Consider the following 16,602-nt stretch of genomic DNA (forward strand, 5'->3'; position numbering starts at 1 on the left):
AGTTTTAATTTTTGTGTGTGTATATATATATATATACAGTGGTGTGCTGGTAAATTTTTAACAACAGGCTCTCTCCCTGGTCCACCTTTGCACCCCCCCCCCCCCACCTCTTTGCCCCCCCCCCCCCCGTCCACCTCTGCGCCCCCGCCAAAAAAAAAAAAAAAAAAAATTTGCAGAGCTGGCTATACCCGGGGAGGGAGCGTGCTTTCAAACAATCCTTACATCCAAATTTACCTTCTTTTAATGTAAAAAAAATCCTTTATCCTCCATCTTTTAAGAAACTGCCTACCTGCTGGATAGTGATGGCACAAGGAAAGCAAGTGAAGACTAACTCAAAATAACCTGGCTGTTCCTTAGATGGGCACTAGTATTACGATATTGAAGATGCGACCATACGATGACTCTGCGGTTATGCTCCACTAATAAGTTAAAAGATTAACTGGATTTCTTGAAAGGATTATATAAATTTAGGATGCAGGACTAGGGACACACACATACACGTATTTAGCCAATATCATAATTCTTCATGTACAGCCACAAAACAACCTTTTAGGGTGGATAGTGTTCACAATGAGCTCCTTTTATTATCGACCAGTTAGAGACAAGAGTTTTCAGTTTTGACACAGTATAATTTATCACAAGAACTAAATATAAGAAAACCAATGGGCTGCATTAGGGGCTTATGGCCTATTTATGTTTAAACAAAAGAAATCTGCAAGAAACAAAATATTTTTATTTTGACTAATAAAACCACTTGCCCCTGAAACATGTTCAAAACAGAATAATCCATTTGTGTATCTAAAAGGTAAACTTCTACAAAACAGATTAAGATCTGATTCCATGTGCCCCAATGAAAAGAGAGTTTAATTCTACTTCCATTTAATTTCAATATATTCCATCATCATCTTTATAACACAAGGCTTCCCAAGGTAGATTACAACAACAGTTAAGGTGAACCCATCAGGAAACAGGAAATCCTCACTGAAATTTGGCCATCTGTATTGTATACAGACAATGTATTTATTATTATTATTTTTTTTTTTAGTGTAGAAAAATGAGCACAAAATACAAAGTTTAAGATTGCTATTTCTACCAGCTATAATAATTTTTAAAGATGTTTTAGTGATATTCAATTGTTATTTCATGATATTTATATTATATGGAAAGCTTTCAAATAAATAAAAAATCTGTCCAATAAGTATAAAAAAAAAAAAAACGAAACAAAAACTTTTGTCCTCCACCTTTTAAGGCACTGCCTATCCAATTGAAACAGCTTTAGACTTGTTACAGATGGACCAAGAATTAAAAAAAAAAAAACGAGAATGTGGATGCAGCAGATCGTAGGTTTGATTGCTTTGTTTGGTTCACTAGAGGACAGCTGTGGGGGGGAGTGAAAACAAAGATTAAACAAATTGGTTTCCTTTCTTACCCTGGAGTAGATCGGCTGCCTCCTTGGTCCCGACAGTGTCCTTTGCCTGCCTGCAATTAAGTAACGATCCGGTCAAACTGCGGCGGGGGATGGGGGGGTGAGGTTGAAGGAGGGAGGCAGGGAGAGGGAGCAGATACGGAGGGAAGAAACAAAGTTCAGTGCATGGGGCAGTGGGAAGGGCAGCAGCAGGGGAGAGAGAATCAGGAACTCGGACACGAACCTCTTTCCTGCAGTGCAGCACGAGGAGGCAGGGTTGCCACACACCACGCATGCACCAATATCAGGTGACAGCTGGTGTGTTTGGGCATGCGTGCCTCCAGCCTCCTGCTGTAATTTGTGGGAAAAAAAACCCATTCAAGTCGCAGCTGAGAGCAGAACAACCGGCTCTCTAAATTGTTCAAAAATTAACAACCGGCTCTGCAGAACCGGTGAGAGCCGGCTCCAGCACACCACTGTATATATATATATATAATTTATTTTAAAATTTATATTCTGCTCTATCAATAGTCTTCTTGAATGTGGGTAAATTAAACCCTGGTAATAGGAATATAAAATTATTGATGGGAAATGCAAGCCATTCTAGAGCTAAAACTGAAGGATTTAATGTGCCTGTTCTTCATGCCCTACTGCATCTACCACTTCTAGCATCCAGGAAATGTGAAGTCACTGCAGACAGAGAATAATTATTTTTGAACAATTTTAAGCTTATGTGTTTATTCTGGTATTGCTGCTGTTCACAGGTTTAAAGTCGGAGGGACTTTACAGAGTCTCAGGGTTTACTGAACATATTGAAGATGTCAAGATGGCCTTTGATAGAGGTATGCTTTGCACTTCAACGCATTTTCAGTTATCTGATCTAGGGGGTAAGGAATGTTCTAAGGCAAATTTATTGGCAACTGAAGAGAAACTTTATTCAAGTGAAGGACAATTCTATAACCTAGACACCCATGTTTACACACATTATACACATAAATGTTTATTTATTTATTACATTTGTACCCCGCTCTTTCCCACATACAGCAGATCCAGTGTGGCTTACATAGTAAAAGAAAGCATCTTTAGAATATTGACACTTATATGCATATGCATGTGTGTCTTTAGAATGTTGACACTTATATGCATATGCATGTGTGTGCACATAACCGTGTAAGTGCTAGCAAGGTACCTAAGAACTATTACTACTACTACTATTTAGCATTTCTATAGCGCTACAAGGCATACGCAGCGCTGCACAAACATAGAAGAAAGACAGTCCCTGCTCAAAGAGCTTACAATCTAATAGACAAAAAATAAATAAAGTAAGCAAATCAAATCAATTAATGTGAACTATTCTTCAAATACCCACTTAACTTACAGAGCAGGTATTTGCAAGGAGACATACACAGAGGCAGAGTATGGGCGGGACTTCTACTTATGCTCATAACTTGCTGAATACTGTAAGTTACGACTGCTGCACCTAGGAGCCCACACTTACAGAAGTTGGATGGCTGGTGTAACTGCAGGCACCTGTTAGATGTGCCAATACCAGGTTACACTTTTATTCTATAACAGAACCCAGGTGCCTAGTTTCCATTATAGAATGGAGGCCGACCAAATTTTGGTTTCAGTTTTGGCATTGAAATCAACCAGAAATCCGGGGTTTGGGTTTTGGCTGAAAATGCCAGTACATTTTCAGCTGAAAGTGAACCCCCCCCTCCCCGTGTGATAACTCTCATGCACCCTGCCCATCCCCCTCATGATTACTCCGTGCCCACCCACCACCAACCATCACCTGAAGGCTCTCCCCGGGCCTGTCTTTAAATCTCCTTTGATGTAGCGACTGTTCAGGGCAATAGCAATCCCCAGTCACTCTTGCTTCTTCCGGTTCTGCAGCCAAAACGGCTGCTGGGACTTTCCACGGTAGCCTTGCAGACTGCCTCGAGAGGGTCCAGCGGCCATTTTGAGATTGCTCTTGTTTATGCTGGTTCTATTCTCCAGTCATCCCTGCTTTTGCTGTTCCCAATTTCTAAATGGCCAAAGGGGACACCCCCCCCCCCCCCCCCCCCGCAGCAGAATCAGCAGGGCCAAGAGTGACTGGGGATCACTCTTGCCCTGAAGAGCCACTAGGCCACCAGGGGATTTAAAGGTAGGCCCAGGGAAGGCTTTCAAGTGATGGGTGGTGGTGGGTGGGCAGAAGTGCTGAGAATGATCGCAAGTGGGGTTGGGCAAGGGCGCATCGCATGGGGGGGTCCAGTTTGTTTCAGCCAAAACCAGACTGCAAATTTAGTTTGATGGTTCAGTTTTGGTCGAAACTAAGAATCCCGGTTTTGGTCGCCCTCTAAGGCACCTACCACACAACTTCATGGCACCTACTTGGAGGCACCCATGTATAGAATTATCCCTTTGCCCCTTCATTTATAACAGGTTGCCTGAAGTTATTCACCAATTGCACATGTATGTTATAGAATATTAGTGTTTACGTGCATGACTGTTACAGTTATGTGTGTAAGTGCCAGCTGTTCGCTCAGTGATGTTCTGTAACACGTGCAAAACTGCCTTAGCGTGTAAATGCAAAGGGGTCCTAGGCAGTCAAACATTTATGCATGTAACTTACAGTATACTGCAAGTTACAACTACAGTGCTACATTTAGGCACATGCATTTAGGCCTGCTATTGACATGACATAAGCGGACTTGTGTAAATGCAAGCATATAGATGTCAACTTACACTAGTGTCCTATAAGAACACTCACATGCATAAGTGATCTTATAGATTAGGCTCATAACCTGCATAATTTGGGCACCTAAATTGAATCACCCAGTTATAGAATTCCCCCCATAGTATTTTGCACTATCTGCATGTTTAAAAAAACTTGAATGGATTTTACCCTATTGTTCATGTCCACATTTCGTTCTGGGGTACTTCTTCAGACTGTCCTGCTGGAAAGTACATGTCTGCCTTCAGCACATGCCTTCTGAAAATTAGCATGACACATGTGTACTGAAGTTGTCTTCATGCTCTCTTTTTCTATGGGCTAACTTTGGCTGGGAAATAGTGCATATCTCGGAAATGTCAGATACATGCTCTCAATAACATCTCTTTAACTATCTAGAACAGGGGTGGGCAACCTCAGTCCTCGAGGACTGTAACCCAGTCTGGTTTTTAGGATTTCATCAATGAATATGCATGAAACATGAAATCTATTTGCACGTACTGCCTCTATTGTATACAGATAGATCTCATGCATATTCATTGGGGAAATCCTGAAAACCCAACTGGGTTGCGGCCCTCAAGGACCGAAGTTACCCACTTCTGATCTAGAAGCACACACACTGTGGGAACCTGTACATACTTCTAGCCAGGCTGAGGATGAGCAGTTTTCTAGCAACTCTTACTGGGATAAATCTGTATTTATCCTGGTAAAGGGCTTTTGGAAATTGCCATAGCCTTGTGCTTTGCTTGAAAGTCTCCTGAACAGCAGCATGCACACTTAAACTCCTTCCCTCTGCCTTATCCAAAACTGCTGTAATCACTCAACTGACCTGCCATTGAAGAGCTACTGAGCCTCAGAGGGCTACAGGAGGTAGAAGGTCCTATGGATAGCTTTTATCTTTGTTTTGTTTTTGTTTTGTTTTTTAACCAGATTGAGGTCTCTGAAGTAGCCTACTGGAGGTGAGGGGACTGAGACAGACTAGCATTGTGAACAAGGTGAGGGGGTGCAGGGGAACAGGAAAAGATGTTAAGCCTATGGGATGTAGGAAAGACAGAGGAGGTCATGTTGGGAGCACTGGTATGGGTGAGAAGGTGGAAAGGGCAGAGGGAGGAAGTAGAAGGCAGAAGTAGAAGATAGAGAGAAGGGGTAAAAAGAGAAAGGAGAATGTAATAAAGGGATGATAGAGAAGTTTGGGGACAGCAGGGGAAGAGAGATGGTCAGGAGTGGAGAAAGGAGAGCACAGGGTTGAAATCAGTGGAGAGCAGAAAGGGAAAAGGGGAAGGTGAGGGGTTGTGACAAAGAGGGAACAGTAGGTATGGGTAGGTCGATTAAGAGAGGAGTGTGTGGGGTGGAGGGTTGGAAGGCAGAAAACAAGAGGCAAGGGGAGGGGCTAGAGGGAAGGAGGAAGCTGCTGGCCTGCAAAAAAAGAGATTAAGAATGGATTCTGATGGAAGATGTTATGAATGAGGCACTGAGCAATTGTGATTATTTTAATCATCAAAGTTTTGAAAAGATCTATGGTCCTTACTAAACACCTCTGCAGCACCATCTGGAAGTTCTCATACAAGTAGTTGTGAAGTACATAAGTATTGCCACACTGGGACAGACCAAAGGTCCATCAAGCCCATCATCCTGTTTCCAGCAGTGACCAATCCAGGTCACAAATACCTGACAAGATCCCAGAAAAGCTCAATACATTTTATGATGATTATCCCAGAAATAAGCAGTGGATTTTCCCAAGTCAATTTATTTATTTATTTAGATTTTGCTCACACCTTTTTCAGTAGTGGCTCAAGGTGAGTTACATTAGGTACACTGGATATTTCTCTGTCCCAGGAGGGCTCACAATCTAAGTTTGTACCTAAGGCAATGGAGGGTTAAGTGACTTGCCCAAGATCACAAAGAGCAGCAGTGGGATTTGAACCAGCCACCTCTGGATTGCAAGACCGGTGCTCTAACCACTAGGCCACTCCTCCATTCCGTAATTTAAAATGGTCTATGGATTTTTCCTTTAGGAAGCCGTCCAGACCCTTTTTAAACCCCACTAAGCTAACCGCCTTTACCACATTCTCTGGCAACGAAATCCAGACTTTAATTACACATTGAGTGAAGAAAGTTTTCTCCAATTTGTATCACATTTACTACTTTGTAGCTTCATTGCATGCCCCCTAGTCCATAGGCGTAGTTTGACTGTTTCATTGGGGGGGGGGGGGGGGGGGGGGGCAAAGGATGGGGCGCAGCATATTAGCATATTCATTTGCATATATAGATATGCAAATGAATATGCTAATATGGAGGAAGGAATTGAAATTTACAGGCAAAATATCACAGATGCACATTTCAAAAAGCTGACATATTTCAATTAATAAATTCTAAATAAAATACTTTTTTCTACCTTTGTTGTCTGATCATTTAGTTTTTCTATTCACTTTGGTCCCAGTATCTTCTGTTTTATGCAGTGTTCTTTCCAGTAGGCTTCCCTCTGCTCCCCACCCTCCCGGTCCCATCCATCTCCTGCTCCTTCCCTCTGCTCCCCACCCCTCCCAGTCCCATCCATCTCCTGCTCCTTCCCTCTGCTCCCCACCCCTCCCAGTCCCATCCATCTCCTGCTCCTTCCCTCTGCTCCCCTCCTCTCCCAGTCCCATCCATCTCCTGCTCCTTCCCTCTGCTCACCTCCTCTCCCAGTCCAGTCCATCTCCTGGTCCTTCCCTCTGCTCCCCACCCCTCCCAGTTCCATCCATCTCTTGCTCCTTCCCTCTGCTCCCCACCCTTCCCAGTCCCATCCATCTTCCCTCTGCTCCCCCCCCCCCCCCCCCAGTTCTATCCATCTTCCCTCTGCTGCCCCCCCCCCCCCCCCCGCGCGCGAGGTCCAGGATCGTGACTCCGTTTACCCCCTCTCTTCCTCCCTCCGGCGCAGGCAGCAGTCTTCTTCAACCTTTCTGTGCTCATGGCAACGGTAGCGACGTATACACGCTGCCTTCGGTCTGCCCTGGAAGCCTTCTCTTCAAGTTCCTGTTCCCACCTATGCGGGAACAGGAACTTGAAGAGAAGGCTTCGGGGCAGAGCCGAAGGCAGCGTGTACGTCGCTACCGCTGCCAGGAACACAGAAAAGCTGAAGAAGACTGCTGCCTGCACCTGAGGGAGGGAGGAAGAGAGGGGGTAGACAGACACGCTCGTCTCCGTCCGCTTCCCTGCCCTCTCTGTCTGCGTCCCTTCCTCTGATGTCATTTCCTTTCGGGCGGGATGCAGACAGAGAGGGCAGGGAAGCGAAGCGGATGGAGATGAGCGCGTGCCTGCTTGTTTTTTTGGTTTTTTACTGCTAGCGCCAGTCATCACGTTGTTGTCGTTTGGGGGGGGGCATTGCCCCCCTCGTCCCCCCCCCAGTCTACGCCCATGCCCTAGTCCTAGTATTTTTGGAAAAAGTAAACAAATTATTCACATCTATCCATTCCACTCATTATTTTATAGACCTCTAGCATATCTCCCCTCAGCCATCTCTTCTCCAAGTTGAAGAGCCCTAGATGCTTCAGCCTCACGTCTACCTATTCCACTCCACTCATTATTTTATAGGCCTCTATCATATCTCCCCTCAGCCATCTCTTCTCCAAGTTGAAGAGCCCTAGATGCTTCAGCCTTTCCTCATAGGGAAGTCGTCCCATCCCCTTTATCATTTTCGTTGCCCTTCTCTGTACCGTTTCTAATTCTACTATATCATTTTTGAGATGCAGCGACCAGAATTGAACACAATAATCAAGGTGCAGTTGCACCACGGACCGATACAAAGGCATTGTATCGTCCTCACTTTTGTTTTCCATTCCTTTCCTAATAATACCTAACATTCTATTTGCTTTCTTAGCCGCCGCAGCACACTGAGCAGAGCATTTCAACATTTCATCAACAAAGACGCCGAGATCCCTTTCTTATTTATTTTATTTATTTATTTGTAGCACTTTTATCTCACATTTTCCCACCGATTCGCTGGCTCAATGTGATAGAGAAGAATACATACAAGTAAGAGAAGAATACGTTATGGTAATGCATATTGATTCTTAAGTGAAAGATTGGATTGTGACATTCTTCGACTATAGATAACTTTCTTAGTCGATGACTCCTAAAAAGCAGCGGTCCCAACACCAGACCCCTAGAATTTTTGGAAAGAGTAAACAAACAGTTCACATCTACCCATTCCACTCCACTCATTATTTTACAGACCTCTATCATATCTCCCCTCAGCTGTCTTTTCTCCAAGCTGAAGAGCCGGAGCCGCTTCAGCCTTTCCTCAAAGGGAAGTTGTCCCATCCCTTTTATCATGGTGCGGTTGCACCATGGACCAATACAAAGGCATTATAATGTCCTCATTTTTGTTTTTCATTCCTTTCCTAATAATACCTAACATTCTATTTGCTTTCTTAGCCGCCGCAGCAAACTGAGCAGAGGGTTTCAACATATCATCAACGACGCCGAGATCCCTTTCTTGGTCGGTGACTCCTAATGTGGAATCTTGCATTACATAGCTATAATTCGGGTTCCACTTTGTACTTGCTCATAGTAAACGTCATCTGTCATTTAGACGCCCAGTCTCTTAAGGTCCTCTTGTAATTTTTCACAATCCTCTCACGATTTAACAACTTTGAATAACTTTGTGTCGTCAGCAAATTTAATTATCTCACTAGTTACTCCCATCTCTAGATCATTTATAAACTAGAGAAAAAGGCCCGTTTCTGTTAGCAATGAAACGGGCACTAGCAAGGTTCCATGGCCCCATCCCTACCTCTCTCCGTCCCTCTGTGTGTTGTCAGGCAATCCTCCCCATTGAGTTGCATGGCGGCACCCCTCCCCTTCCCTTTGAGTTCCATGTCCCTCTACCTGCTTCCCTCCCTGTGCTCAGAGTTCCAGGGCACCCCGCCTCCCTCCCTGTGCTCAGAGTTCCAGGGCACCGGCCCCCCCTCCTCCTCCTCCTCCCCCCTCCCCTTCGAGTTCCAGGACCCCTCCCCTAGACTTTGTTCTGTTCTCCTAAATCTCTCAAAACAACTTTGAACAGTTACAACAGAATGTGTTACCTAAGTGGGGCACAGACTCATCACAAACCTCTGCTCCTAAGATGTCCCACGTTATGAAAATTGTACTTTTTTTCCTGTGCAGATTAAGTTCAATCTGCAGTTTGCTTGATTTTGACACGCTGTGCTCCTTGTTCTATGACCCCCTCCCCCTGCCGACGACCCGCCCGCACCAACCCACCGTCGCCTACCTTTGCTGGCGGGGGACCCCAACCCCCGCCAGCCGAGGTCATCTTCTTCATGCAAAAGGCTTTCACCTTCTGTTTCTGACGTCCTGCACGTTGTACGTGCAGGACGTCAGACTCACAGAATGAAGATCAGCTCAGCAAGCCTTCGTTCTGTGAGTCTGACGTCCTGCACGTACAACATGCAGGACGTCAGAAACAGGAGGAAACCTTTTGAAGGAAGAAGACGACCTCGGCTGGAGGGGGTTGGGGTCCCCCTCCAGCAAAGGTAGGTGACAGCGGGTTGGCGGCGGGAGGGTCATCGGCGGGGGGGTGGTGCAAAGTTGGTGTTGGCAGTGGGGGAGGGTATCGTGCGAGGGGCGGGGCTGTGGGCGGCTGTATGAGTGGTGCTGAGTGAGGTTATGAACACTACAGGGCTTTAGGGCTTCAGGGCTTCAGTGAAACAGAGTGAGCTTCAGAACGCTGGAGTTGCGAATTATGTGGGGGTGGGCGGGGCTATGATTGGTGATGAGACCCTACAAACACTACAGGGGGGGCTTCAGGGGCAGGCTTCAGTGGCACGAAGTGAGCTTCAGAACGTTGAAGGTGGGAATTATTTATATAGATATGTTTAAAAGCAGCGGTTCCAGCACAGACCCCTGGGGAACCCCACTATCTACCCTTATCCATTGAGAATATTGACCATTTAACCCTGTTTTCTATCTTTTAACCAGTTTTTAATCCACAATAGGACACTACCTCCTATCCCATGAATCTCCAATTTCTTCTGGAGTCTTTCATGAGGTATTTTGTCAAACGCCTTTTGAAAATCCAGATACACAATTTCTCCAGCTCACCTTTATCCATCTGTTTGTTCACCCCTTCAAAGAAATATAATAGATTGGTGAGGCAAGATTTCCCTTCACTAAATTCGTGTTGGCTTGGTCTCATTAATCCATGCTTTTGAATATGCTCTGTAACTTTGTTCTTTATAATAGTCTCTCTACCATTTTGCCCAGCACCAACATCAGTCTCACCGGTGTATAATTTCCCGAATTCCCCTTTGGAACCTTTTTAAAATATCAGCATTACATTGGCCACCCTCCAATCTTCCAGTACCATGCTCGATTTTAAAGATAAATTACATATTACTAATAATAGTTCCGCAAGTTCATTTTTCAGTTCTATCAGTACTCTGGGATGAATACCATCTGGTCCAGGAGACTTGCTACTCTTCAGTTTGTCAAATTTCCCCATTACATCCTCCTGGTTTACAGAGATTTCATTCAATTTCTCTGACTCCTCAACTGTGAATACCATTTCTGGTACCGGTATCTCTCCCAAATCTTCCTCAGTGAAGACCAAAGCAAAGAATTCATTTAATCTCTCTTCTATGGCTTTGTCTTCCCCGATTGCCCCTTTTACTCCTTGGTCATCTAGCGGTCCAACTGATTCTTTTGCCAGCTTCTTGCTTTTAATATACCTAAAAAAATTTTTTACTATGTGTTTTTGCCTCCAATGCAATCTTTTTTCAAAGCCCCTCTTTGCCTTCCTTATCAGTGCTTTGCATTTGACTTGACATTCCTTATGTTGGTTCGTATTATTTTCTGTCAGTTCCTTCTTCCATTTTCTGAAGGATTTTCTTTTAGCTCTAATAGCTTCCTTCACCTCACTTTTTAACCATGCCGGCTGTCTTTTGGTCTTCCTCCCTCCTTTTTTAATATATGGAATATATTTAGCCTGAGCTTCGAGCATCCACGCCTAATGTAAATTTTTGACCCTCGCAGCTGCTCTTCTAAGTTTTTTTTTCACCCTTCTCATTTTATCATAGTCTCCTTTTTAAAAGTTAAATGCTAACGTATTGGATTTCCTGTGTATACTTACTCCAAAGTTAATATTAAATCTGATCATGCGGGCAGATCAAGATGGCGTCCGTGAGAAGGAGTGCTGCCTGAATGTTCCCGAATCTCAAGCCACTTTTCGGAGCGTTTTTCTTTCTTTTACCCTTGATATGGGGAAAAGAAAGGGGAAAACTGGGGCTAAAGCCACTCCTAGCCCCGGTGATACTTTAACGCTCCGTCAGCCGACTTTGGAAGCTTTCGGCTTTCAGATGCTAGGAGTCCAGATCCCTACCCTGGTTGGATCCCCAGAACATCCGGGGGATATTAGCACGGAGGTGGTGTCGTTGAGCCCGCCCCATCAGACAGCCCCGCCGAGACCGGGCGGAGAATCAGGACCTATGGGAGAGCCTCAGTCGGTGTCTTCTGAGACTAGTGGCGGCCCTGTTGGCTACTCGACGCCGGATGGTTTGACATCAGAAGGGAGGGCGGGAGGTGTCGATTCCTCGCCTTCCCCCATCCTGGTGGCTCCGCCTGTGGGAATCGGCGTGAGATCAAGACCAGCAGTCGTTACCCTTGAGGCCCTTTGGGATGCAATCCAGGTTTTGAATTCGTCTCTGCTTCAAGTCTCGACTTCATTTAATACTGAAGTAAAAGATCTTAAATTACAACAGCAGACTATGGAATCAAGAGTCAAAACGCAGGAGGATAAGAGTGAGTCAAATTTACTTGAGATTAAGAAATTCCAAACTATTGTTGGTAATGTAGTGACTGAAAGAGACAATGCACAAAGGAAAATTGAATATTTTGATAATCAACTCAGGTGTAATAACCTAAGATTTTTAAATTTTCCTAAGACTCCTTTGATATCTCCAAAGGAAATGCTAAGTAAATATTTTCCCGATATATTGGGAATTCCAAAAGAAGCTTTGCCTCCAATTGTAAAAGCTTACTATATTACGGGAGCTAAAACATCTTCGGTGGAGGCCCCAGAATTGAATTTAACACAATTTCTTGAAACATCCTTAGAAGCTATTACAGAACGCACGACTCTCCTTGCGTCTTTTGCCTTCGAAACCGACAGAAATAACGTATTTAGACTATACTTCAGATTTACTTCAGCTCAATTTTTTGGTTCAAAGATACAAGTGTTTCCTGATATCAGCAAATCTACTCAGAGAAGGAGGAGAGAATTTCTGGGGCTAAGGCCTCGGATTCTCGCATTAGGTGGCACTTTCAAACTGAAATTTGCATGTAGATTTCTTATTTCCTGAAATATGGCTCATTATGTATTTTTTGACCCAGACAAATTGAGGCAATTTATAATTGCTAAAGAAAGCTGTGGCGAAGCAACCTCGAAAGCACCAGAAAGGAGCTAAAACCGCTGGCAGGGACCTGGACTTTACTTTCTCATTGTACCTTATTTAGAGTTTTTCTCTTAATTTTTTCTTATTTAATTGCTTTGTGTCTTGATCATTATTTGTGGACTAAGTAACAATGCTATTTCTATTCAATCCTTGACTGTGTAAAGGATAAAGAAGTTTTCTTTTGTTGTATTTCCTGATTTTCCAACATTTATTTTATGTGAATGTATATTTTGAAATCTATAAATAATGAATTAAAAAAAAAAATCTGATCATGTTATGATCACTGTTATCTAGCGGCCCATCATCATTATCTCCTGCACCAGATCATGTGCTCCACTAAGGACTAGGTCTAGAATTTTTCCTTCTCTTGTTGGCTCCTGTACCAGCTGCTCCATAAAGCAGTCCTTGATTCGTCAAGGAATTTTACCTCCCTAGCATGCCCTGATGTTACATTTACCCATTCAATATCAGGGTAATTGAAATCACCCATTATTATTGTGTTGCCCAGTTTGATAGCCTCCCTAATTTCCGATAACATTTCTATAGCTTTCTGTTCATCCTGGCCAGGCAGACGGTAGTACACTTCTATCACTATCCTTTTCCCCTTTACACATGGAATTCGATCCACACTGTCACTGTGATATAATTTGTACCCTGGTGTGACTGTGTCCCACTGGTTATCCTCCTTCCACCTGGATTCGAGCTGTATGTATACAGATGATATATATGTGTAGATATATATAGCTCCTTGACATTTTAGCTAACACCTTCATGGCCTTTTGCTAGAGAATGAGGGACAATACAGTATGTGGAATAATGCCCTGATACCAAATTCCATCAACATATAATGATGTAACATAGTAACATAATAAATGACAGCAGATAAAGACATAAACAGTCCATCCAGTCTGCCCAACAGTCATGCTCATTATCAATTCTCGATTAAACCAACAATGAATGGGATATAAAATACTTGATCATAGTCTTTCTTTTTCATTTCTGGGACATAAACTGTAGAAGTCCGCCCAGCACTCTCCTTACGTTCCAACTGCTGGAGTTACTATCGAAGCCTAATCTAGCCTATCCAAATTCATCTTGTCATTTGTGGGACACAGAATGTAAAAGTCTGTCTGGCACTGTCCTCGCATTCCAGCTACTGGAGTTGCTGTTAAAGCCCTCTCCAGCCCATCCTAAACCGGATTGCTGTATACAGGATACAGACCATATAAGTCTGCCTTGGTACCGGCCTTAGTTCTTCACAGCCAGAGTCACCGTCTAAGTGCCACTCGACTCATCAACACACATGCAGCCATTTAAGTTTTTTGTGTTTTTTTAAACCATCTATTTTCTAATTAGACATCCTCTGTTTGCATCCTGTCTGTGTATTTCAGCCTCTCACCTCCTGGCACATATGGCTCCCTTGGATTTCTGTGCCACAAATGCATCACTCTGCACTTCTTTGCATTAAATTTTAACTGACAAACATTAGACTATTCTTCTAACTTTTGCATAACCTTTTTATGTTTTCCACTCCCTCCAGGATGTGCCCACTCTGTAATGACTAAATGACAACATATTGAGGTTTAAATGTGCCGCGCAGTTGTGCTGTCTCTCTCTCTCTCTCTTTATATATTTCTATTTCTCTAAATAGATAAGGGTATGTATGTGTGTGTATATATAGATAGATACACACACACACACAATGCTGATTTCTGCATAACTCTGTCAAAACCTGATCAGTTTCAAAAAACATTTTGATGTATCATCCTGAATAAATTTGCAATAAGTCTACACTCACACTGGCTACCTCACCTAAATGGCATCACCACCACCTAGCGATTATCATCATAATATGTGCAGACACCATTTTGCTTTAAACATAAACAATTACCATGGTTTTTAGTTAGGAGAATCTGATTCTTATTTTAAAAATTTGTATCTGGAGAAAGGTTATGGTTCTCATAGACTGGTGCAAAGTTTTCAAAAAAGAGGTGGAACAGGGTAAGCATAGAATATGTTTTTAGAAATTGCCAGAAATGGGCTCAACTGATCGCCAGTCAGGAAGCAGCAGAGCCTGATCAGTTTGCACTGAAGAAAACATTGTAACAGTTGAAGAACCAGGTAGTGAAGTGACATTGTTTAGGTGAGGTGACCAGTGCAAGTGTAGGCTTATTGTAAATTTATTCAGGATGATACATCCCACATTTTATTGAAATTTGACAAAGTTATGCAAAAAACAAGCCATGTATAGTATTTTTTTTAACACAGTGGGTGTAATATTCACCTGGTGGCAAGCAGCACTTTTGCTGTCTGCCACATGCGTTAGACCCAGATATTCAATGCCGGGCCATTTCCATCAACCGACATCGAATGTCTGGAGTTATTTTTAACTGCTAAAATGTTAACTGGTTAAGCTGATATTCAGCGTTAACAGGTTAACGTTTTAACAGTTAAAGATAGACCTGCTATTTATGTAGCCTGATTTAACCACTGAACATAGCTGGTTAAGTACTGAATATCGGCGCCTAACCAGCTAGCTGCTAACCATAGGTATTTAGCGGGAGATAACCGGTTATCTCCTGCTGAATATCCATGGTTAGGCATCAATATGCTATTTAACCGGTCAGTGCTGTATCTGGCAGGTTAAATTGCTTTGAATATCGGGGGGGGGGGGGGAGGTATATATAGAGAGAGAAGAGAGCAAGAAAGAGATACAGATATTTACACACATACACATATATGGTTCAGTTTTCAAAGGAAGTTATATGTACTGGTGCCCGATAAACATCTAACTTCCTATCCATAGATAGTTGAATGCTATGGGGGTAGTTTATAAAGGACTTTTACACACATAAACCCTATTTTACATATTTAAAAGGTCTCTCATAAAATTATCCCATGGGTTACATACGTGACAAGAACATGCATACTTTTATGTGACCCGGATGTAAACATGTTTGGGATGAAGCACAGACAGAATCGCAGTTTCCACACAATGTTTAATAAATAGGGCATATGTGTAAACATTGACACTTGCTTTTGAGCAGGCGCACATGTCCATAGCTTTTTGCCTGCAGTTTCTGCAAGTTTGGTAGGGTAAATTTGTTGACACAAAATATAAAATTTTCCTCTACAAGGGCAGCTCTATTTGGAGTCTGTTCTATCAAGGCAAGTAGGTGCCAACTTTCCTTTATAGAATACTAGCTGAACAGGTCAAAAATGCGCCTGTGTTTTAGGTGCATTCGCTTAAATCAGCATAGAGCTGGTGTAAATTGTTCATGCATATATTGGTTTTATGTTTAAACAATTTTTATTGAACAAACAATCAAGTAACAATCCAGATAACACCCATGAGATGTTCATCTTTTCCAATACTTATTTCCCCCTACCCCCCATCCCCCTATGCATATTCATGAAACAACAATGAAGGATGACCACACACCTTTAACCCATTCAACATGACCTTTAACCCATTCAACATGTAACAGAAATATTGGGTACATTTAGTCCATCCAGAACACCTTTGTTCCTCTTTCAACGGATAATTATCACCAATGCGATGACATACAACCCTACCAGCCCTCCCAACCTCCCCCTATCCTCCCCTGAAAAAAAAATGTATGAGAGGGACCCTCACCTAAAGCAGGACCCACCTGATTGCCTTCTTCCTTAATCTTCACAGTCAAACACCAATGGAGCATCGCAACCCCGTCTTTTACCACAGATTAAGCCTCATTCAATAACAGACTCCTGGTCCGATGCAGAAGGGCCCCAATATACACATCCCATACTGCATGGAAAATTTTTAATCTTTTAGGAGTTTGTCTAGCATACTGTTGTCACTCCAAGAGCATCAGAGCATGCAATCGATTTCTCTACATCTAAAATGATGGTGCATCCTCCCCAACCCAAACACCCAATATCACTTTGTTGCCCAGAACCCCCGCTTTCCTAAGGAACAAGGCATGTGACCTATTGCGTATGTGAAAAAGCTCATACTGATCTAAAAGTACCACAGCCAGAGAGGCAGGTACGACACAACCCAATAATTTATT

General features: G+C 43.1%; 1 protein-coding gene across 1 annotated transcript in view; it reads left to right on the forward strand.

Moving 5' to 3' along the window:
- CHN2 (chimerin 2) overlaps positions 1–16,602 on the forward strand; it is a 505,884-nt gene that overhangs the window by 450,033 nt on the left and 39,249 nt on the right. Inside the window, exon 10 of the mRNA XM_030202483.1 lies at positions 2,170–2,247. Coding sequence (XP_030058343.1) covers positions 2,170–2,247 — 78 coding nt within the window. The remainder of the gene's footprint in view (positions 1–2,169; positions 2,248–16,602) is intronic.

Source organism: Microcaecilia unicolor, chromosome 1 (genome assembly GCF_901765095.1).
Source record: "Microcaecilia unicolor chromosome 1, aMicUni1.1, whole genome shotgun sequence".
In the NCBI taxonomy this organism is placed as follows: Eukaryota; Metazoa; Chordata; class Amphibia; order Gymnophiona; family Siphonopidae; genus Microcaecilia; species Microcaecilia unicolor.